The 25289-nt window shown below is 36.5% G+C and overlaps 1 protein-coding gene across 6 annotated transcripts in view; it reads right to left on the reverse strand.

Annotated features, from left to right (window-relative positions):
• The window catches only part of TCERG1 (transcription elongation regulator 1), a gene marked incomplete at its 5' end in the record, with an annotated part of 60098 nt that overhangs the window by 13444 nt on the left and 21365 nt on the right, over positions 1-25289 (reverse strand). For 5 of the 6 annotated variants that reach the window (XR_014326100.1, XM_082836409.1, XM_082836408.1 and 2 more), the window contains 8 exons: positions 2643-2761; positions 8424-8513; positions 9327-9462; positions 11964-12030; positions 12399-12455; positions 13515-13675; positions 23886-23974; positions 25096-25208. Coding sequence is in view for 5 of the 6 variants with exons in the window: in XM_082836409.1 (XP_082692535.1) it covers positions 2643-2761; positions 8424-8513; positions 9327-9462; positions 11964-12030; positions 12399-12455; positions 13515-13675; positions 23886-23974; positions 25096-25208 (832 nt within the window). Of the gene's footprint in view, positions 1-2642; positions 2762-8423; positions 8514-9326; positions 9463-10490; positions 10590-11963; positions 12031-12398; positions 12456-13514; positions 13676-23885; positions 23975-25095; positions 25209-25289 lie in introns of all 6 variants that reach the window. The other variant, XM_082836410.1, reaches the window with a different exon arrangement.

The raw sequence follows: 25289 nt of genomic DNA on the forward strand, positions 1-25289 counted from the left end.
AGAGCGCAGGCTCAGCAGTTGTGGCACACGGGCCCAGCCGCTCCGCAGCATGTGGAATCCTCCCGGACCAGGGCTCGAACCCGTGTCCCCTGCACTAGCAGGTGGACTCTCAACCACAGCGCCACCGGGGAAGCCCTAACATTTGCTATTTTTAAGCTTTGCTAACCAAAGCCAGATTCTAACAATCTCTTTATATGCAACTGGTATTACTCAAAATATCTAACTTCATTAATTCAACATTTTTAACAAAGGATACATTGCAAAACTGGGTATGTAACCACACATATACATACAATGGATATGTAACCATAATAAAATTATATGGTAAAATAAAAATGCATACCCCAGAAAAGGGATAATATGTAGTCCATTAAACCTATTTTCTTTTCATGATAAATTAAGTATACCTTGCTTTATAATTTTAAGACAAAAAAAGCAATTATTACTATGATTAAATAAACTTTTTAAAACGTAAAATCAATGTATAAAAGTGAGAATTCAATTATTTTATACATACTTATATTATTTAGAATAGGTTAAAAAATATGTAAAATATATCTATTTTTTTTACCAGAAGAGACTAAAATGAAGTTTTAGCATTAGATTCCCATACAGATGTTTTCATATGACTCATCTTTTAATTCCAAAAATGCTATTTTATAACAGACAAGGTAGAGAATCTTTTGCAGGAAAAAAGTGAGGTGGATAGTTGGTTGGTGGTAGGGGATGGGAAAGAGTATAGTGACTCGCAGTTTACCATAGGAGGTATACCTGAAATTTCCATTAGAAAAGAAAAAAGACATAGAAGAAACAGGCACTAAAGTTAGGTAATTCTCCCCAGCCATTCCTTCCCTTGGAATAAACTCCAGTGCTTTATATCTATGAACTGTACTGAAGAACAGTTAGTAGTCTTTTCCCAATTCAAAGTAGCTCTATGGACGGTATTTTCTCAACTTTAAGTTTTTCCTCTTTGTTTTCTACTACTTACTAAAATTGGTCCTAATCTCTATGCTAGTATTAAAATGCATCAACTTAGCAATACAGCACAATGCCCCAAGTGCTAAGACTTCCAGTTATGTGCCTGATGGTTTTACTTTCTGAAATAACCTGCATAGTAAAGATCACTTCAACAATTCTATCTGCCCCATAAGAATATCAGTAGGGTACTGTGATACAGCAAGACTTAATTTGTCAAATCCACAAAAGAGAAATCTCATTGGAGTCTCAATTATTCCCAGACCCATAAAGGGTTTTTATAGATATATTTTGCTGAATCATTTGAAAATAACCTGTAGACATCATGAGACTCCATCTATAAACGTTTCAGCATACATCTCCTGAGGCTAAATACTTTTTCTTCCATAACCACAATATCCAAGAAAATTACTAATCTCTAATATTATATAATACCAATTCATGTTCCAATTTCCTCAACTGCCTTCCAAAACGTCTTTTATAACCCAGTCGCAATTGCATTGACCCATGAACTTACCCTTTTGATTAAGAAAAAGCCCAAGACCCCCTGGAAAGTCTGAAACTCTGTTAACCTCTGAAGAATATTACATTCTTTATGGTCACAAATACTCAGCTTGCTTTTATGAAATCTGTATTAATAGCACCATTAAGTTTCCCTTCATTTTTCAAATATACACTTCTGAAAAAGTGTACCAAATACACTTTTCCAAACAACAATACTCTTCCCTGTCTCCACTGACAAAAGTAACTGTTTAAACAAGATAAACTTTTATAAAAAGTGCCATTTAACCCAGAGACTCCATGATTCTACCCCATAGTTTTAGAGATTCTCCATGTTCTTGTATACTCAAAGCAACTTAATATCTCTACAAGAAAGTGATTCTCCCTGTCTTGACTATTCTGTGTAATACTGGAACCCAGCTGAAATCCCACATTCACTCAGGGAAGTTACCTAATTTGCATATATCTTACTTTCCTTATCTGTAAAATAGGTAGGATATGAGCACCTGAATCACACTGGTTGTTTTGAAGACTGAATGAGATAATATACATACACATATGCATGTACTTTAACTGCATATATGTGTAAGTTCATACATCTATCTAAAATATCCAATAACTGATGCCATTATTATTATAATGCTAATAAGCACATAAGTTTAAAATGTCTCCTTTTCTTTAGCCCTTTACATATATTCAATATATATTAACAATTAAATGAAAATGTCAGACAAGACAATAATCTAGACACTTCGAAATTTTTGAAATGAAAGGTCCTTCACCACTTCAATTCAATCAAAATAATGTTCCCACTCTGCAATTCATTATGTGTAAAACTTAAAGAAGACAGGGACAGATTTTTAATCATTTACCAGTTTCCAGAGAAGAAAACTTATTCTCAGAGGGAAGCTTTTAAAACAAAGGTACCCTTTCTTGAAAACCAATGCCTCACAGAGCACCAGGGATTCCCTCCAAAGAACGAAGATTCTTAGAAAGGCAGAAACCAATAATGAAACAAGAAGTTCTTCATGTCCAGAAGTCCAAAAGATGTGTGTGTGTGTGTGTGTGTGTGCGCGCGCATGTGTGTACACACACATATATATATTCAACTGATCTAGGAGAAAATATATACATACTTCGATATTTGATAGTAATAAACCATATACCTTGGATTAAATTTTGCTTCTTCCATCATTTTTTTGAAATCTTCCTTGGCTTGCATTATTTTGTTTTTCTTTTCCCTGCGTTCTTCCTCTGCCCTGGTCTTTACATACTGATCAAATACCTATTACAAAAATAAACCAATTTGACAAGTTAGTCTTTCATATAGGTAATCTAAATACCAAAGTGCAGAATCTTTGCTTCTCTTTTTTTTTTTTTTTTTTTTTTTTTTTGCGGTATGCGGGCCTCTCACCGCTGTGGCCCCTCCCGCTGCAGAGCACAGGCTCCGGACACGCAGGCTCAGTGGCCACACGGGCCACAGGCCCAGCCGCTCCGCAGCATGTGGGATCCTCCCGGACCGGGGCACGAACCCGCGCCCCCTGCATCGGCAGGCAGATTCCCAACCACTGCGCCACCAGGGAAGCCCCCGCTTCTCTTTAAGACATAATTATTTTCACCCAGAATGTAATCTTGCTTTACACATATTCTATATATTTTTTCCCACTTAATAATGTATAGTCAAGATGATGAACTTTTGAAGTCACAAACCAGTAAGAACAGAGAAATGTGGAAAAAAGAAACAGCAACTCTGGAAGCTGAAAAGCACATGGAGAGGTGATAAAGGATTTGGCAGACACAAGAAAGCTGGCCCTAAACCAGCAGTCAAGAAAACAAAGTAACCAGTTTTGTAAATTAGAGAATCCTCAAACAGCTCTAGAATTGACAGCACCAGATACCCATGAAGTGAGGATAGGGTAATGCTACAATAAAGCTTTTTAAGAAGCAGTTTAACCACTAGATCCTCGTTGCCAACTTTATGTATCTGGGGCACTGCCACTCCTGAAACTCAGTAAGGCAAGGGGTTATTCTCTAGAGTAAGGGTTACCAAATCGCAATCTGCTAGCCAAATCTGGCCGGTTGCCTCTTTCTTTACAGCACAAGAATAGTTTTGATATTTTTATATGGTTGGGGAAAGTAAGAGAAAACTTCATGATACACGAAAATTAAATGAAATTTAAATTTCAGTGTCCATAAAGCTTTATTTGAACACAGTCATGCTCATTCCTTTACATAAATCTGTGGGTCTTCTCACACTACAACAGTAGAGTTACACAATCATGACGGAGACCACGTGGCCCACAAAACCTAAAATATTTATTATCTAACCCTTTATGTTAAAAATTTGCTGACCCTTGTTCTAAAAGGCAAAACACTCTCTCTGGTCTGGGGGAACATAAATTAAGAATGAGGCGTACCAGATTGAGAAAACAGGGAATTAAGTAGTTACTTACCACATATCAAGACACAGTTCTTTCAGAACCAATGCAGCAAGAGCAAGGAGACTAAAAGTCCTTATCCAGGATCTAACCAGCCTAAAAATTACTTGCTCTGCAGGATCGCAACAAACTAGCCTAAATCACCTTACAGCGGGGTGGCTGGGCGGGGGGGGGGGGGGGGGGGTGTTCAACCTCAGCACTTTTGACATTTTGGACCAGATCATGTTCAGCAGCATCGCTGGCCAAAAGATGCCAGCAGCACTCCCTCAGTTGTGACAAACAAGAATGTCCCCTAGGGCAAAAATGCCCTGGTTGAGAACCACTGTTCTACAGTAAAGCCAACAATCATGAGAGCCCACCAGATGCTAAGAGTGCCCAAATAGCACCTTAGTGCCTTGTTCTTAATCATCAGCAGTTAGGGTCCACAAAAACATCTAAGGATACTCTCCAACACGAAAAAAAAGAGACCAAGACAGAAAAATCTTAGGGGAAAGAGAGACTATACAGGAAAATGAAAAATAAGAAAAAAATCCTAAACTATATTATAAAATTAAGACATTGCAACCATGAAACAAGAAAACTCAACAAAAAAAGAACTCCTAAAGCATGACAAAGAAAATAAAAAATCTAACTGAAGGGTTATTAGACAATAAAGTTGAGAAAATCATCCAGAAAGTTTTTTAAAAAGACAGAGATAGAAAACAAGAGAGAAAAGATACGAAACTCTGAGGACCAGCCCAGAGCACAAATGCTCTGGCCCAGAATGGAAAAATAAAGCAGCTGGAAGGAAATCAAAAAAGCAATGCAAGAAAATCTAAGAACTGAAAGATAAAAGTTTCTACATTGGAAGGGCCACCAAGTGCCTAGCACAAAGGGCCCTTCCACCAGCCATACACAATCACCATGAAATATCAGAACACTGAAGACTAAGAGAAGATCCTACATGTTACAGAAAAAATAAGAAGGTCCACATACAAGGGAACAAGTAATAAACAGAAGTTCCAAAAATAACAGTGAAAACTATATGCAGAGCAATGCCTTCAAAATCCTGAAGGAACAAGATTTCCAACTTCAAATTCCTTAGCAAGCCAAACAATTCCAAATAAGGGTACAATAAAAGTGTTTTCAAATATATAAGGCCTCAAAAATTTATTTCCCATGCATATTCTCTCAGGAAGCTACTACAGAGATAGAATGCATTAAAAGAGAGTAAACCAAGAAAGAAACGACATACAATGCAGGAGACAGGTAAACTTCCCCCTCCACAAAAAAAGAGAGATGAAGGAAATCCCCAGGATGATGATCAAGAGCTGTCATCCTCAAAAATGACAGCTGTACATCAGGTGTTGAGGGCAACCAGTCCAGACTGAAGAAAGTCAGAAGGCTCTGAAAGAAATGTCTTCTGGAAGATAAAACACTCTAATATTTTTCCAAACATATCTTAAAGAACTCTGTGGCTCCTTAAAAATGTGCATGCACGTCTTGGAAAAAGGTAAAACAGAAGAAGTTTTTTTTTTTTTTAATACTTAAGACCTTGGGTTCGATCCCTGATCAGGGAACTAGATCCCACACGCATGCCACAACTAAGGAGCCTCCCTGCCACAACAAAGACCCAGCGCAACCAAACAAATAAATAAATACTTAAACACTTCAGACCTCTTTCCAGGTAAGTTCATATATATCCACAAATCTTTAAAAGCTATATAGAAATATATACAATTATCTCAGCAGTCCCCTGCTAGGCATGTAGGTCATTTTCAAAACCTTCTAAATATAGCACTGTAGTAGCTCATGAAAGTATCTGCAGGCTAACAGAAGTGGGGAAGAGTGTTGTTTCCAACCCCTCTCCTATCTCAGTATATAGTTCTTACTTGTAAAAGTACTAAATTATAAATAATAGCCAAGTGAATTTATATTAAGTTTCCTTTCAGAAGCTGGAAAAAACTTCATATCCTCTCCTCTAGGATATCCCACACCAAGGTTAGGATTCACTCTCTGAGATGAACATCTCATAGAAAATTAGAAATTCTGGTATGCTTCCAAGTTTCTCCTAATTATTTGTGCCATGCCTCCCAATACAATCGGCTTTACGTTCCCTCATTCCTTACACTCCAGTTTTAAAAAAAGATTTCTACTCAAAAAGTATGAGAACCTTTGAGTTTTTATTTAAAACAGAATAATGCTTGATACTTTTTCTCTTTTTAACTGTAACTCTATTAAGGAGTTAATAATACCACCAGCTTATAAAATGCCTTCAAAATTAAAAAAGAATTTTAGTTCTCAATATGCACTTGTAATTTAACTCAGAAACTGCAACACTCAGTGCCATGAGGAGTAAAAGTCATAAAAGTTTTAAAGTTAAGTCTTCAGGGATATTCAGGTTAAAGCACTGTTCCAGGCACCACATACAGAGCAATCAACAAAACAAAGTTCCTGCCCTCTGTGGTAGGAAAAGACAGATGGTTAAGATAATTTTAGATAGAATTCTGAGTGCTACAAAGAAAGTAAAGAAGGCAAAGGGACAGGTTAATCAGAAGGCACCTGGTCAAGTATCTGAATATAATGATTTAGTCAGCTATGCAAACACCTAGGGGAAGAACATTCCAGGAAAAGGGACTAATAAGTACCAGAATATGCCTGTATTGGCCAAGGCATATCAAGGCCAGCGTGGCTAGAATAAATGAACATAAAAAAAGAGGCTTGAGAAGTATGCAGACATGAGTGTAGGTAGAATCTTATAGGTCATGAAAAAGAGTTTCAATTTTATCCTAAATGAAATAGTATGCAATGCATATTTTTTAAGCAAGGAAACAGTGCCTTAATTTGTCAAACTTTAAAATTAGTCTGGCTGCTGTGTGGAAAAAGAACTTGACTACAGAGGAGAGCAAGAATGGAAGGAGGCAAGGAGATCAATTAGGGGCCACACAGATGACCATGGTACCTTGAATTAGGGTATAGCAAGGGAAATGGTAAATAAGAGGTAAATAAATGGTAAATAATTTAGAAAAGGTTTTGGAGGTAGATTTTGCTGATAAGACTTGAAATGCACAGTGGGGAAAAGTAAAGAAGCTAATTTATAGGTTTTGATAGGGCCATCAACTGAGGTGAAAATGAGACCATCACACACAAATAGTTTAAAATAAAAAAGACTACAGTGCATGAAACACAGATGCAAGTACATATGGAAAGTCATGTCTTCCTATTATGAGTCTAAAATACATGTTTGGTACACTGTAAATTTCATCTCTTCATAAAATGTCTATGATTAGACCTACATGCATAATGGTACAAACTGTGCAGAGAATTATTACAACCATTAAACTATAAATATGGAAGATGGACACTACTTCTACCAAATGAAATTGTGTAGCTCAACAGCACTATAGCAAGTGGTTCGACATACCATTTTACAGAAATGACTGTCAGGGTGGTCCAGGTAATTCAGGAATTATATAAGTTGGAAGTGTGCAACACTTTAGAGGAAGCAGCAATCACTATGAGATGGTATGTGTCACTGAATCATCGTGGAAATAAAGGGCAGCTCAGTAACCAGTTAACTCTAGTTCTTATAATTCTTAGTAGTTCAGTAGAGACCTTGAAGCGTCCATTATTACTCTAAGTTTACGATGAAAAGACATTTTAACAGTTGCCACTTAATAGATGTGGAATTTGTGTGGGTAGCATGTGTGAGATAAAAACACGCTGAGTCTTGTCTATCTACAATACAGACACATATATATGAATATGTACGTTAGCACATAACAGTTGGGAAGGGTCAAGTGTTCAACAATGGGCCTATCAGCTGGAAATGATTGGAGGTAGGTTTTATTCCTTTTTACTCATCTGTATTTTGCTATTTTTCTACATTAAATTTGCATCATTTGACCAGTAAAAACTAAGTTAATAAATGCATGTGAAATGACCCTGAAACCTTGGTATAACATCAGTATATATGAAGCATAAGGACAAAATGTGCATGAGGCAAAGCCATGTCCACAATGGCAAAAGAATCCAACTATTTCTGAGGCAGAAATGTCCACACAAAGGATCACTATGTTCTAAGGTATGAAACTGTTCTTAAAGTACTATGTTAGAAAAATAAAGGATCGTTCTTTATTCCTTACAATTTAAAAATTATACTGGGGACTTCCCTGGTGGCGCAGTGGTTAAGAATCCGCCTGCCAATGCAGGGGACACGGGTTTGAGCCCTGGTCCGGGAAGATCCCACATGCCACGGAGCACCGAGGCCCATGCGCCACAACTACTGAGCCTGTGCTCTAGAGCCCACGTGCCACAACTACTGAGCCTGCGTGCCACAACTAGTGAAGCCTGCGTGCCTAGAGCCCGTGCTCCACAACAAGAGAAGCCACCACAATGAGAAGCCGGTGCACTGCAACAAACACCCCAAACAGCCATAAATAAATAAATAAATTTATATTAATTAATTAATTTAAAAAATTGTGCTGGCAAGGGATATACATTACTTAAATACTGTTATTTTCCTTTTACCTGTTTTCTCTCTTTTGGATTAAGCAATAAGTACCGAGGATCAAAAACTATCTTGTGTAACTCCTTCTCCCATGTTGAAAAAGCAGACACCTTTAAAATAAAAAAATGTATTGCCTCATAATTAAGTTGGCTCTAAAAACAGAAAGGTCATATAATTTTGCTTGAAATCTACAGGACATCTGCTTAAAAAGGACACATAATAAAAGCCATACTGCCGTTTCCATCACTAATAAATGACAAGCAGTGGGAGGCTAGCAACAGCACACTTCCACACTAATTGGCTCTGAACATTTCTATATTACATAGAAATAACACACAATTACTCATTAAAATAACCACTACTGTGTGACATTTTAAAAATCAGTACATCAGAAAAAGCCTTGAAGATTTGCATTTTGATTTCCCAAGCTTGCTCCAACCTTGTGAACAATGTTGGGATTTAAAGTTGAACAATTTTACTTACTCAAATGAATCTGTGAATATAATCAAAAGGTTGAAATCCCTTCTCAATTAAGCTTCATTAACAGTAATATCATAAAGTACCAGTTCTCCTTTAACCAAAAGCCATTCTGTAGATATTAAAAGAATCACATACACCTTACCTATTCCGTGTAGTCCGCCATTCTGTAATGTTAATATTCATCTTATATTACTCACCAAAATTTAATGACCCAATAAATGTTAAATGTTATTTGTACTTAAAAGGACAGTAAAATGGCATCTAGTTAAACATGATATCATTAGCCAGGAAAAAGGCTGTTTGAAAGAGTACAGTGATTTGACAGGCTTCCCTTATCCGCCCCCCACAGCATGAGCACTAACCTTAGATTTGACCTTTTAGCAAGACATATTTATATTACTTATACAAAACAGAAATATCTCCCCCAAAGATTGTTTTCTGACCCCTCTCTCTAGCAGCATGTCCTTGAACTGCTTCATTCGGGCCTCCAGAGGGACAATGGCCCTTTCTCGGGCAGCTTTAATTTCAGCTTCCATGGCAGCTTCTTTCTCTGAATCAATGTCTTTATTATCGTCTCTCCTATAAAAAAGAAAATATAGGCATCAACTGACAAAATATTAATAAGGAATCTTATTAAAATCTTAAAATCACTGGAATATCCAAGACTCACTACTGAGCAGCATATTTTTGGCAAAAAAGAATTATATTGAGGGTTTCAAATAAACTCTAAGGGATAAGCAACTTTCACTAAAATAATAATAATAAAGTTACAATGAGCTTCTAATGATGTTACAGTGGCTGCATTGTTAGGAATGAAAAATACCTTTAATGTGCTGTCTCTCCCTGACACTAGCTGATACACAAAATGAACTACCTTACTTAAAAACAAAAACAAAAAACTTATCTAATATTGCATTAAAACTCTATGTGTTAGAATCAAACAGCACAGAATATAGTTTTTAGTTCTTGAAATGATATAGGAAAAACAATATTTTCCAAAATGTTTTACATTATAAATGCATACAATTTTTAATCTAATAAAAATTGGTATAAGTCTTAGTAATCTCAAATATTTATTTTGAAAATAAAATATCTGCAAACCTGGCCAAGTGGATATGTGAGATATATACCTTACCTACCTGACATTTTTTTTACTCACTTTCTGGGTGATAAGTTGAGATTTAAGTTGAAGGACAGGTCCCAGAGAGCAACATAGGCCCCGGAGTAGTTAGGTGGAATTAGAACTGTTCATCAATGACTAAACTACTTCTTGTTTCTCCAAAAATGCACCTCAGGGCTAAGGGCAACCCTGCTGCTGTACGGTACTCAAGTGAGATTGTAAACATGAAATTGAGTCAACTCTCAAACCTCTGCCCTATGAAGAAGGACCATTCATGTGAATAATCAAAAAAAGTAATTCAGTAACATTCAGGTGTGTTTAAGCAGATCTTCCTTCTTAAATTCGATCTGCTAAGTATAAAAATAAAATTGGTTCATATTTCCTGCATAAACTTAAGAGAATTAGGAAAACAGAACATCAGGAAATTCAAAAGCATGCTATATAGGAAAATGAAGGTAGCCCAGGAGATGAATGGAATAAGGCCAGCCCACAAATATAGTGAGAGGTAACTGGCAATTTAGGGAATGAATCAAAAATAGAAGATATAGTCCGTGACCTGCAGGAACTTAGCGAGATAGTCTGTGACCTAAGATATGCACAAAACAAACAGGTAAAAGCAATTTGCCAAACAATATACCCTCTTATAATAATTCACTTAAGAACTATTTAAATAAAGAGTTAAAAGACATCCAAGAAATACAACTAATGAAAACAAATAACCTTTATAGAATTATACTAAATGAAAATGTCACAATACAAACTATCACTATCTATCTCAATAAAAGAAATAAAGAAAAACTAAGCCAGGAAAAATAGGCTTTTAGCTTTGTACCTAAATAGAGAAGCTCGGGCAATCCACATAAAGGACTTCTTTGACATTCTCCTGATAAAAGCAGTTAAAAACCTTACAGAGTTGTCTATAAGAACAAACAATTAAAAACAACCTAAAAGTTTAACATTGTAGGAACATCCAAAATTATGGTACATAAACAGAATGAATACAGTCATTTATAATAATTAAGAAAACAAACATCTTATTCTACATTTTTTAAAAAAAGAACACAATTCAGTTGATTACAACCAATAAAAATACTTATACATTTGGTCAAGAACTAAAAAAGTCAACTGTAAAAATTCAAACAGCTGTTGTTACTGTGGTCAATTATGAGTGACTCTTTAATATCTTACTTTCTTTAACATTGTTGCCAATAAAGAAAATTTTTTAAAAAAGAACCACCCTTGACAGGGGTTGTCTTACTGATTTCTTTGCCGTAATTTGGCTGCATTCAATCTGTCGTTTTCAGATAAGGACTATGATAAACCAGTCCATAGTAACGTCTTCAAACTTTCCTTTTTGCTGCTAAATAATGGTCCCATGCCTCCCCGGCCCATACACAAACACCTTCTACCCCACCCTTTCACCCCCCATAGTTAGTAACATTCATTTTACCAAGCACTGGTCAAGCTAATACTTCCACTTATACCACTCTCTTTCTCTCAGAGCACTTTCTAATAAGCTTATGGGTTCCCTCCAAGTAATGACCACGGACACAAGGACTAGTGAAGTGACCAGTATATAAAAAGAGAGACAAATCTGGGTCTACATTTATCAAATTTTTGGAATGGTGTCTGTTGGGGTCTACATTAAGGAGGTAACATTTTTATAAAATTCAGGCATAATGAATGTCTGAAAATAATTTATCAACTAACTCCTAAAATGTCATTTGACTTCATAATACATATTTAAATAACCAAATCTTTTGCACATCTAGCAACAGAAGGGACACCATTTCTACATCCTGAAGCAAAGCTTTTTAATAACAGGCCTAAAGAGAGCAATCATGACTTATGTCTCCTAACACACACATTACCTGTCCCAATCATGAACTGACTGCACCTAATCACAGCTTTTAAAAGGTAAAAATCTACCTAAATTACATAAACAGTAAGTATTACTTACTTCCGTTTTTTGGCTTTAACAGGTTCATCTTCATTCATTTCTTCCATTAATTCTTGTTCTTCTTTAACTATAAGAAAATTTAATTAAACTATCAGAATAAAAATAAGCAAGCAGGGGCTTCCCTGGTGGCGCAGTGGTTGAGAGTCCACCTGCCGATGCAGGGGATACGGGTTCGTGCCCTGGTCCAGGAGGATCCCATATGCCACGGAGCGGCTGGGCCCATGAGCCATGGCCACTGAGTCTGCGTGTCCGGAGCCTGTGCTCCGCAACGGGAGAGGCCACAGCAGTGAGAGGCCCGCGTGCCGCAAAAAATAAAATAAAATAAAATCAGTAAGCAAAAATTTAAATATTTAGGTATGAATCCTTCCACTAACCACTACTGGAACACTGGTGATAGCAGCATTTTTTTAAAGCTGCAACTTATAGTTCACTCACTTGCGCTCATAGAGAACTGCCACTTTTGGATGGACAGCATTGTCGGGGTTGGGTGCCCTGGCAAAAAAAAACATTTCAAATATTATGAATAGTATATGCACATGGTACACAATCTTTTCTTTTAAAAAATTACTGTTTATATATCTATCTCATAACACTTCTTTATAAAACATTAAACAAAGCATGATAATTCTAAACCTCCTCTATTCATCTTCCCTTTACATTAAATCTTTGATTCATTTTGAAATCTTTATTAACACATGTATTTATCAAATAAATGAATCAAATCCTTGTATCTTCTGCACCGGGTAGATGAAGTTTCACTAATTTGGAAATCACCAGTAAGCAGAAAATGTTAGTACCACGTATACATAATCTACGAAGATTTCTCAATTATTATTAAATGACATACCAGGATTTGTTTCAATTGAATTATTAAATGATTCATTTATCATGCTTCTATACTACACAAGGGGGTTCTTTAAAAACACAACCATATCAATACAATGGCAAATTACCAATAAAACACATGCAATAAAAATATGTACAAATATTTCTATTTATTATATATCATATATACTGAAATGCTATCTGAACATAAAGTAGATTAAAAGATTATCTCTTAATAAGGTGCAGGAGTCTCCCTAGTCTCAGGAATAAGGCTTACCTTCCCTATATTTCATCAAGTTTAAAAGACCTTTGCATTTTTATTTTACAAAACTTTAGTAAACTTTATTTTAAAAATACTCTGTACAGTTTGATTATTTCAAAATATATATTACTAATCACAAAAGGTGCTAAAAGGCTCACTGAGGAGCATTTCAATAAGCATGGAGCAAGCATGAGCAGTACCTACATATCTTGGACTGACAACCCTGAAAAGGACAAGAAGTTAAAAAAATATATATAATATTTTACAAAACATAATTTTACCCAAATTCTCTATTTTTTAAATTATTGAACTCAACCTAGAAGAGCAGTCTATTTTCCATTTCTCAAATATTCCTTTTCTTATATTCCTTGAAAACAGAGAGGATTTCTAAATTGCCTCACATTTTCCATAAAAATATTAAAAGAATATTAAAATTAGAGGGTAACTCCTAATTTAAAACTTACTTAGTTTCTTCACTTCTTCCATTCCTTTTTTATGAGGGGGCTCCTGAATAATTTTGTCAACATCCGCCCTTCCAATCAGATCATCAGGTCGGTCCCACATAGAAAGACGGGTGGTAGGATTATAAAAGAAGACCCTCTCATCACCAGTCCAAACAACACACCTATGAATTGATTCAAACATTATTTTCTTATGTTATGGAACATTATTTTATAGTTAGGTCTTTTACTACCATCCAACCAAAAGGGGAGGTGGTGGTGGGGAAGGACACACTCATAATATTAGTTACTTATAGAGAGCAAAATATGATTTTTAGAACAGAACAGAGCTGACTGGCTATGGGTAAAATAGCAGCTCAACATACTTATGGAGAAAACCAGGAAAAGCAAAGCAATTTGTGATCAGAATTTAGAGTGCTCAGGAACTTAAGTCTGGCACACTCAATTTTAACCTATCACAAAAGATGAATTTACTAGCAAAAAATAATGCTATTGAGCAGTTCTGAAGCTAAAGAACAGACCATGGCACCCTACGTATTACATAATACTTCTTAATGTTTCTTACCAAACCAGATTACAAACTCAAATGCAATCATTTATGAAGGCTTTAATATCTGACTATATCAAATATTAAAAAATAAAGAGAAGTCCCTATCGTGTATGGCACTGTAGCCCACTACAGCCCACTGTTCCTATTAACTACAACTAGAAACTCAGCAACAACGTAGAAAAGACAAGTACATGAGAACTCTGTAAGGTTTTTTTAAAAAAATAAACAGACATATGGAGTCAAAATTTAGAGAAGCAAGGGTATAAATTTCCCCTCCTCTCTCAAACCTCTGCCCTGAGGTGGCCCCTAGTTGCACAGTGATAGTAGCACAGGCAGCTAAAACTCTAAGAGAAACCAGGTCTTTATGACCAGATAATCAAAAGTTAATCCACAGCTGCCATCAAGGTGACCTAGATGTTGAAATTATCAAACAAAGCTTCTATTGTTGAAATAATCAAAGACTTTACAGCAGCAGTTAGAAAAACAAAAACAAAGATAAGCAAAAACTTGAAATGAATGAAGACAGAAGTTCTCAGCAGAGAAACTGTGAAAAAAAAGAATGAGGAGTGTCTCAGAAACCTATGGGACTATATCAAAATGCCTAACAGACACGTCTTTGGGATCCCAGAAGAAGAGACTATTGGGGCAGAAAAAATTTGAAGACAAAATGGCTCCCAAAAATCTCCAAATTTGGTAAAAGACATAAATACTAAGGAAGCTCAGTGAACCCCAAACAGGATAAACTTCCAGAAAATCATTTTTAGACACACATAATCAAACAGGTGAAAATCAAATAGAAAAATCCTTGATAGCAGCTAAGAAAAATATGGCACAAAACAAACAGGGAAACAAGTCCAATGATCGTGAATTAATTACCAGAAATCAGAGGCAAAAATACAGTAAAACAACATCCTTAAAGCCCTGGAAAAAGGAAATGCAAACCTAGAACTCCATATACAGCAAAAATATCCTTCAGGAACAAGGGAAAAGAAGACATTCCCCAATGAAGGGAAACTAAGAGATTTCATCTCCATCAGAATTGCCTATAAGAAAGTTTTTCTGAAAGGAAATGATTCTTCAAAAAAAAAAAAAAACAACCCCTGGATCTTTAGTAATGAAGGGAAAACAACAGAAATGGTAAATATCAAAGATATTTTTTCCTCTTAAGTTCTTCAAAATATGTATGAAAAATTACTCAAAACGAACCTATATGGTAGCAAGGTTTCCATATTTTATGTGAAGTGGTACAATAATAACTCTAAGTAGGCTATAATGGTTAGGTTATGTATACTGTAATCCCTAGAACAACAAAAGTTAATGCAAAGAGATATCACCAGAAAGCCAACAGATAAATTATTAAATGGAATGTTGGAAAATGTTCAAATAATTCAAATGCAAGTAGTAAAGGGGGAACAGAGGAACAAAAATAAAGAAGACAGAAAAAATAATAGATCTAAATCCAACCAAAAGTTACATTCATGTGGTTGTTCTGTTTATTTTTCTCAGCCTTCTCAAATGTTTCTTCTTGTTCTTGACTATGTACCAAGCAGAGCCTGTTCACCTTTTTACTATTTCTAATGTGGCTTTAATTTCTGTCATTATATTCTGTTATTTCTGATTTCATATTTCTCTTTCATTTATTTCATGAATTGCATCAGAATTGACAGTGAATAAAAACACAAGACACTACTATAAGCTGTCTTAAGAGACAAACTTTAAACATAAAATCATAGAAAGGGTGAAAGTAAATGGATGGAAAAAGATGCACACAACAAGGCAGGCATGGCTATTTTAATAACAGATGAAGACAAAGGGTATTATGAGATAAATAGGGTCATTTCATAATGATAAAAAAAAGACAATCAGGAACACATAACAACTGTAAAATGTATATAAGCCTATTTACAGAGCTTAAAAATAGATGAAGAACGGACCAATTAGAGAGGAATACGCAATCCCACTATTGTAAAAGATTAATAGAACTCTCTCTCAACAACTGACAGACAAACCAAACCCCAAAACTAAGAGTACTAAAGGCCATCTGCTGAACAATAAAAAAAAAAAGACAGTGAATTTTAAAGTATCAAAACCAAAGAAAATGCATTCTTTGACCACAATTAAATCAGTAACAGTGAAATATCTAGAAAAACCCCATATTAAGGAAATGAAATGACAGACTTCTAAATAATACATGAGTCAAAGACAAAATCAAAAAGTAAATTTCATAATAGTAAGAACTGAATGGTAACGAAAATACAACATATCAAAATCTGTAGACTGGTGCTAAAGTAGTGCTTAAAAGGAAACTATGTTAAGCTTTAAATGATTATATTAGAAAAGAACTAATACTAATGACCTAAGAGGACATCATAAGAAGCTAGAAAAAGCATAAAGTAAACCCAAAGTAATTACAAAAAAGGAAATAAGAGCGGGAAAAGGGGGGAGGGGCCCAACCACCCCAAAGCTGGTGGTCTTTACGAAAGACCACAAAATTGGCAAACCTCTGGTTTGACTGATCCAAAAAAAAGAACACATCACCACTATGTGGAAAGAAAAAGGCGTTATCACCACAGATCATAGATATTAAAGGATATTAAGAGAATGATTAAGAACAAAGACATTTAAAGGATATTAAGAGGGGACTTCCCTGATAGTCCAGTGGTAAAGAATCTGCCTTCCAATGCAGGGGACACAAGATGGATCCCTGGTCGGGGAACTAAGATCCCACATGCTGTGGGGCAACTGAGCCTGCATGGTGCAACTACAGAGAGAAAACCTGCTAGCCACAACTAGAGAGAAGCCCATGTGCCACAAGGAAGACCCAATGCAGCCAAAAGAAAAAATAAAGAAAATATTTTAAAAAATAAAGGATATTAAGAGAATAATTAGAACAAATTCAACCTAGATAAAATAAGCAAATTTCTTGAAAAACTTACCAAAGCTGACAGAAGAAACAACAAAAATAACTGAATAGTCCTATAACTATTAAAGAAGTTTAATTTGTTATCAAAAACCTTCCCCTCCAAAAAAACTCTGATCCCAGATGGTTTACTTGTTAATTCTATAAAACCTTAAGGAAAAAGTACTATCATCTTATAAACTTTCAGTAAACAGAGGAATGGAAATCACCAATCACCACCCAACTCATTTTTATGAAACCAGCATAAGCCTAATACCAAAACCTAACAAAAACATTACAAAAGAAACTTACAGATCCATATCCCACAGGAGTATAGATGCAAACATACTTAATCAAACATTAGCAAATCAAATCCAACAATATACTAAAAAGATTAATCTACCATGACAAGGTTTATTCCAGAAATGCAAAGCTAGTTTAACATTCAAAACTCAGTGTAATTCACCATATTAAAAGAATGAAGGAGAAAAACTCATTTTGAAAGATGCAGATTTATGATAAAAACAGTAGCAAATTAAAAAAGAAACCATATAGCTAGTATTATATCTGATGTAAAAGACTGAATTTTCGGAATTCCCTGGTGGTGCAGTGGTTAAGAATCCGCCTGCCAATATGCAGGAGACATGGGTTTGAACCCTGGTCCGGGAAGATCCCACATGCCACGGAGCAACTAAGCCCGTGTGCCGCAACTACTGAGCCTGTGCTCTGGAGCTCGCGAGCCACAACTACTGAGCCCGTGTACCACAACTACTGAAGCCTGCGAGCCTAGAGCCCATGCTCTGCAGCAAGAGAAGCCACTGCAATGAGAAGCACGTGCACCACAATGAAGAGTAGCCCCGCTCACCGCAACTAGAGAAAGCTCACGTGCAGCAACGAAGACCCAACACAGCCAAAAATAAATAAATTTATATTAAAATAAAATTTTAAAAAAGATTGAATTTTCTCATTCTACATGGCGAATAAGGCAGGGATGTTCACCTCTTTTATTTAGCATTGCTCTGATATGATAGTCCTAGCAATAAGAAGAGAAAAATAAGTGGCATTAAAGATCAGAGAATAAGAAATAAATGTGCTCCCATCTGCAGGGGATACGATTATTTATGTAGAAAATCCCAGAGAATCTACAAAACAGTAATAAATGCATTTAGCAAGAGTCAAGTCTACAAAATTAATATATGAAACCATATCACATATAAATTTTACATTTTTATGAGGTCAAATTTATTTATTTTATTTACAGCTTCTAGGTTGTGCCTTAGGAAGCACCCCATTCCTTCTCCAAACATGCAACTACATGGTCCTAGTGTTTTTACAGTCCATCTGAATACACGAAAGATAACCACTTGTCCAAATTATCTTCCAAGTTCTGTCGATGAAGGAATGTACTATCAGTGTAACCTTAATTCCCTAATTTATTTTCTATTTCTTATAAGATGGGTAAGTGCTAACTCTAAGTTAAACAAATTGTTCAGCTAAGCAAGTATGCTACTTCATTTGGATAATCACACTTTATTAGTTTATTTTTTTGATATCTTTAGATGTTGCTCTTCAAATTATTATTTCTTTAGAGATAAGAAGCTAAATGTAAAAAACATGAAGTTCCATGTTTTCCTTAACTATACTAGAATTCTTTTCCTGGTATTTCAGAGCATCAATCTGACTTTTTGTTGTTGTTGTTTTAAGAATAAAGAGAGGTCAAAATTAGAAGCATTTTATATTTCCTAGATCAGTAAGCTTTAGTTTCTGGTTCTAAGAGAGTTTTTAATGTTTTGACAAAAATTTTTAAGGTCATTGAGAACTGTAACTTTTTCCATTGCTTGCTAAGATTGCATCACAAAGATTTAGCCTGCCATAAATTTTTTACAGTCCCGTACAAAATGCAAATTGAGGGCTGCCTGTATTTGCCATGTTTTATTTGTCTGTAATCTGTGTTGGGTTTTAACTTATGAAAAATTTATCTTTGAACTTATAGTATTTAAACTTTTGTATTTACCTATAGTGGCACAGGGACTTTATTTTTATTTATATATACATTTATATCAATCAACTGCTGCTTTTCTAGGGTTTCTTTTGTTTCCATAGTTTTTTACCCCCAATATTATGAAAAAATTGAAACATACAGAAATATCGAAAGAATGTTTCTAGAACAATGAATACTAGATACTGACCACCTAGATTTTACATTTAACATTTTATCATATGCTTTATCACTTATCTATCCTTCCAGCAATGCATCTGCCAGTCTTACTTTTCTTGATACATTAAAAAATGCAGATTATCAGTACACTTCACCCCTAATCACTTTAACATGCATATTATTAGCACAGGGTAGTTTTGCGACACAAGAATTCTTTGTCCATAGTTTTTCTATTAATGCTGAAATGTCCTGACAGCTTCTCACTCCACATTTACCGCTAATACCATTGGAGCTGTATTAGCACACCTAGGTATTTTGAAGCCAACATGAGTTAGTAGAATAGCACCTCCACCTCAAAGTAGTTATTGCTATTAATATGGATCAAACAGTGTTTCAGAAATTGGTATTGAAAATTTAGGCTTAGTTTTTTCCCAATAAAGTTAAACATCTAACAAGATCGCTTAAGTGTCTCAGGATGGTTCTAATGGAAATTCTTGAAGAGGATTCTGCACTGAATAATTGGATGAAAATGTATTACACTCACCCCCCTCAACTCCTGCCTTTAAATTAATTATAAAGAAAGATCAAAACTAGAAGTATTTTGTATTCCCTAGGATCAGTAAGCCCTAGTTTTTGGTTGGATTCCATGACAAAAATAATTTCCACAAAAGATTTCACCTAGCAATAATGACTTCGATATTCATCTATGTTGTTGAGTGCATCTATAGTTGTTCCTTTTTATTGTTGAGTAGCATGCCACAATTTGTTTATCCATACACCTGTTGATGCACATTTGGGGTATTTCTAGTTTTCTATTTTTCCACTCCTAGATACTTGCTTATTTGTAATAGCCAAAAATTGGAAACAGCCCAAATAAATTACAAATAAAACTGTTACGAACATTCCTGTAAAAGTATAGACATATGTTTTTGTTTCTCTCGAATAAATAGAAGTGGAATGGCTGAATTATTTATTATATATTCTTCCTAGGAAACTGCCCAACTGCTCTGCAAAGTGGTCCTACCATTTTGAAATTCCCATCAGCAGTGTATGAGAGTTTCAGCTGCTCACCATCCTCTAAAACATTTGGCATGCCCAGTTTTCAAAACTTTTAGCCATTCTAATAGGTGTGGTTTTTTGTGGGGTTTTTTGCAGTACGCGGGTCTCTCACTGTTGTGGCCTCTCCCGTTGCGGAGCACAGGCTCTGGACGCGCAGGGTCAGGGGCCACAGCTCACGGGCCCAGCCGCTCCACGGCACGTGGGATCTTCCCAGACCGGGGCATGAACCCGTGTCCCCTGCATCGGCAGGTGGACTCTCAACCACTGTGCCACCAGGGAAGCCCATAGGTGTGGTTTTAATTTACATTTCTCTGAGTACTAATGACAAGGAGCTTCCTTCACACGTACTGCTTGTAAAGTACATGTTCATGTCTTTTGACTACTTTTTGTTGGATTGTTTTCCATATTATTGAGGTGTGCGAGTTCTTTATGTCAGGGTTAAAAGCAGTATACATACAAAGCTCCCACATACCAATAAGAAAAAGACAAGTCCATAAAAAGACGAGCAACAACTGCAAAGAGGCAATGCACAGCCAACAGACATAAAATAGGTTCAATTATACCAACATTCTGGAAACATACAAGATTTCTTTTCTTATCAGGATACTAAAGATTTAAAACGAATATCCCTACACTGGTGAGAGTGAGAGAAAACTGGTACGCTCAGGCTGTTGCTGGGAATATTAACTGGTACACCCCCTTCTTCCCACAAAAAAAACCCTTTCTGAGGTCTATGTAGCAATGCAATATTCACCAAAATTTTAAATAGCTTTATCACTTGATTCAACAATTTCACTTCTAGAAATAAATCCAACAGAAATACTTGCATGTGTTCACAAAGAAATATGTATGTATAAAGGATGCCCTAAACAGCAACTTTCGTAATGCCAGGGCAAAACAAACAAAAAAACACAAACAATACAAAAACAGAAGACCACCTAATCACCCATTTGTAGGCAAATTACCTATTTTCATACAACAGAAAACTACGCTATCACAAATAGATTTACATGTACTAAAATTGCAAAATGTCTAGGACATATTTACTAAAAAATTCAGAAATAATATACTTTCTAAAGACACTGTAATGTGAATGTATAACACACACACATCTCCACACACATGTGCATAAAACACAATATAGCAAAAGGTGCAGAAAGCATATGTACCAAACTTTTACTAACGAGGAAGGGCTTGGTGACAGTGGAATTCTGTAATTTTTTACTTCATATAATTCCTTTATATTGTATGCTTTCTTTTGTATGCTTTCATCTAATATCATATCAGATCAATGAGAAAATAACAAAGCAAAGTACAGGAATTATAGATATAAAGCGTAAGAGAAAAAGTAAGAGATTTAGCATAAGTACAAGATACTCAACAAGCAAGTTACAAATGTTCCAGAAAGGGGAAAAGAAACAAATGAAAAAAAGCATTACTTAAACAAATTCCAAAAGAAAATTTTAATAATCTGAGAAAAGACCCAAGTCTGAAAACTGATAACGTCCACAAACTCCAGACTGGTAGGGTTTGGAGCTGGTTACCGGCTTTTCATGTACAATTCTCAGAGAAACCACAATCTAGAAATACATTCTTTTTTTTTTGCTGTACGCGGGCCTCTCACCATTGTGGCCTCTCCCGTTGCGGAGCACAGGCTCCAGACGCGCAGGCTCAGCAGCCATGGCTCACGGGCCCAGCCGCTCCGCGGCATGTGGGATCTTCCCGGACCAGGGCACGAACCCGTATCCCCTGCATCGGCAGGCGGACTCTCAACCACTGCGCCACCAGGGAAGCCCAAAAAATGCATTCTTTTAAACAAATTGTTTTCATAACTTTGATTCTAGAACTGGGTAAATATTTTGCACAATTATTTTTGAAAGGGAACCTGTGTACCAAGTTGGTAGAATAACTACATAAAAAACAACTATTCCAGGGCTTCCCTGGTGGCGCAGTGGTTGAGAGTCCGCCTGCCGATGCAGGGGATGCGGGTTCGTGCCCAGGTCCGGGAGGATTCCGCATGCCGCGGAGCGGCTGGGCCCGTGAGCCATGGCCGCTGAGCCTGCGCGTCCGGAGCCTGTGCTCCGCAACGGGAGAGGCCACGGCAGTGAGAGGCCCGCGTACCGCAAAGAACAAAAAAACAAAACAAAACAAAAACTATTCCAAAATGCTTTTAAAACACAATGATTTGACTATACATCCCTAGAGTAATATACCCTAAACATAAAAATAACTGGAAAAAAAAAGCTTAAACTGTCTTCAGTAATCACACTGTTGGTGATAGTACTGGTCTTGCCTGTGAGAAAAGCAAATGAATAATTATGTTGCTATCACTCAAAGATGGTTTTCAGAAGAAAAGGAGGTACTGAATTAAGATAGATGATGAGAGTCAGTAAAAATCTTGTAGTAGATTTGAACTGCAAGTAATGGTGTGAACTTAAGATGTATCTTTAAACGTATGTATCTTCCACCTCTGTCTACCAAAGAGGTCTAAAAATAATGACTAATTCAGTAGTAACAACTATCCCTAGATCCCACATGGTGTAAAAATGCCACTTCTCACAAAAAGAAACCAGGGCTCCTTGGAAAATGGCTGAATCTAGGTCTGAAATAGGAAATATATGAGATAAAGATCACACATGAATCCGGCACATCTCTGTAACTGCCTGCTAACTTGCAGGAAATTCAGGAATGGAGGATTCTATTAAAGAGTACCATGAGAATGCAATAATAAAATCCAGACTGTGGGACTCTACAGAACACACACATTTATTTTTTTCAATATAAAAACAAGGAGGAAAAAGCAAGGAAAACAAGTTGGAGGGGAATCTGTAGATTATAAGACTTAAGAAACAAGCCAACTCATTGCCATGTATAGACTGTACACGGATTAAATAAGTTAGAATAGGAACAGGAGAGAAAATCCTCATGTGGGGAGAGGAAGAAAAGGGAAAACCAAACATAAGAAAAAAAGAAAAAAAAGAGACTATTCAATGCTAAGATAAAAAGACATAATTTTACAAAGTTCTGTAAACATAATCACATATGAGGAGATATATACAAAAGCAATTTTAAAACATTTTAAACAATAAAAAAGTAGATTCAGAATCTTAGTGGTTCAAATCTATAATTTTAAACAATAAATATTAATGTAGAGTTCCATGAAGGGAGGAAGACACTGCAGCAGTTGAATTTTGAGCACCCAAAATACAATGAACAAGAACCAAAAAATATTCAGTAGATAAAAACAGGTATTTGAGGACTTCCCTGGTGGCGCAGTGGTTAAGAATCCACCTGCCAATGCAGGGGACATGGGTTCGAGCCCTAGTCCGGGAAGATCCCACATGCCGCAGAGACACTAAGCCCGTGCGTCACAACTACTCAGCCTGCGCTCTAGAGCCCGCAAGCCACAACTGCTGAGCCCACGTGCCACAACTACTGAAGCCCGCATGCCTAGAGCCTGTGCTCAGCAACAAGAGAAGCCACCGCAATGAGAGGCCCGCACACCGCAGCGAAGAGTGGCCCCTGCTCACCACAAGTAGAGAGAAAGCCCATGCACAGCAAAGAAGACCCAAGGCAGCCAAAATAAATAAATAAATAAGCAAACAGGTATTTGACACATGCTTTTTTAAAGTCCTTTTTCTTCCTATTGGATAATAATGTAATAATCAAGCATGGCAATCAATCAAACAGCTTAAGTCAAGTACATACCATGGAGTACCAGGAATAGGAGTAGTAGCCACTGGTTTTGCCTTCTGGGCAGCCTTTTCTTCCTCAGTCATCTCCTCTTCTTTGGGCTCCTATGGGAAATGATATTACTCCCATTAAATTAATATTACAAAACTATACCTGAATATCCCACAAATACAAGAAAGATTGCAAATACCTTAAAGTACAACCAACATAAGGTGTGTTGCTAGCATACAGAGGAGAGACTGAGTCAGAATTTCTAAATAAGTTCTCAATCCTCGCCCCCTAGACAGAGCCGAATTGCACAACAGTAGACCCGATCAGCAGCAGGTCCTATCTTACAGACTCACTAACCATCTGTTTAAGAGTAGAAATAAGGAGAAGGGTATAGAAGATGACAGGAGACCACTTCATCTAAGGTTGTTTCTTTTTTCTGCGAAATTCCTTACTGATAAGACAAGACTACCATTGGTCCCTCATTGAATAAAAAAAGCTTCCAAAAAGCAGAGCTCTTTTAGTGCTGTACAGAGATTATTCCATGCCACGAGAGGACAAATAAAATACAACGATCATTCCCCAATATGAAGTTGTACTTCTAATTGTAACATGTACCAGTCTGTAAGTCAGGAGGGGACATCAGCTCTGGTCCAAGGTCCTTTCTTTCTAAGGGGGTCTTGGTTTAGTATAAGAAGTAATTTAATGAAACTTTCAAAGGAAAAACTGAATTAGAAATTTCAAAGAACCCTAAAATTGCAGAGGTCAGATTTTCAGCAATTATCTAAAACTACAGCAAATGGGTTTCCCTGGTGGCACAGTGGTTAAGAATCCGCCTGCCACTGCAGGGGACTCAGGTTCAAGCCCTGGTCCGGGAAGATCTCACATGCCGCGGAGCAACTAAGCCCGTGTGCCACAACTACTGAGCCTGCGCTCTAGAGCCCGCGAGCCACAACTACTGACCATGCATGCTGCAACTACTGAAGCCTGTGCACCTAGGGCCTGTGCTCCGGAACAATAGAAGCCACTGCAATGAGAAGCCTGCGCACCGCAATGAAGTGTAGCTGCCACTCGCCTCAACTAGAGAAAGCCTGCGCACAGCAAAGAAGACCAAATGCAGCCAAAAATAAAATAAATTTGTAAAAAATAAAACTACAGCAAATGGATTTTCAGTTACAAGTAAACTGTACCCAACAATCAATGGTGGCTCCCAGGTAAACAGGTAATGGCCCTTTACCTCTTTTATCTCCTTTATTGGCTCTTCTTTAGGATCCTCCTCCTCCGTTTCCATTGGCAGAGGTTCTTCAGAAGGTTCTTTAATTGGCTCTTTAATCTTCTCCTCTAATTTTTCTATTAAAAATTGAGATAACATCACACAGTGGTTCTGAAGTAACTTCTGATGAACTTTCAGAGACTAGGCAGTTAAGATAT

This window comes from Leucopleurus acutus, assembly GCF_964270905.1.
Source record: "Leucopleurus acutus genome assembly, chromosome: 3".
Lineage (NCBI taxonomy): Eukaryota > Metazoa > Chordata > Mammalia > Artiodactyla > Delphinidae > Leucopleurus > Leucopleurus acutus.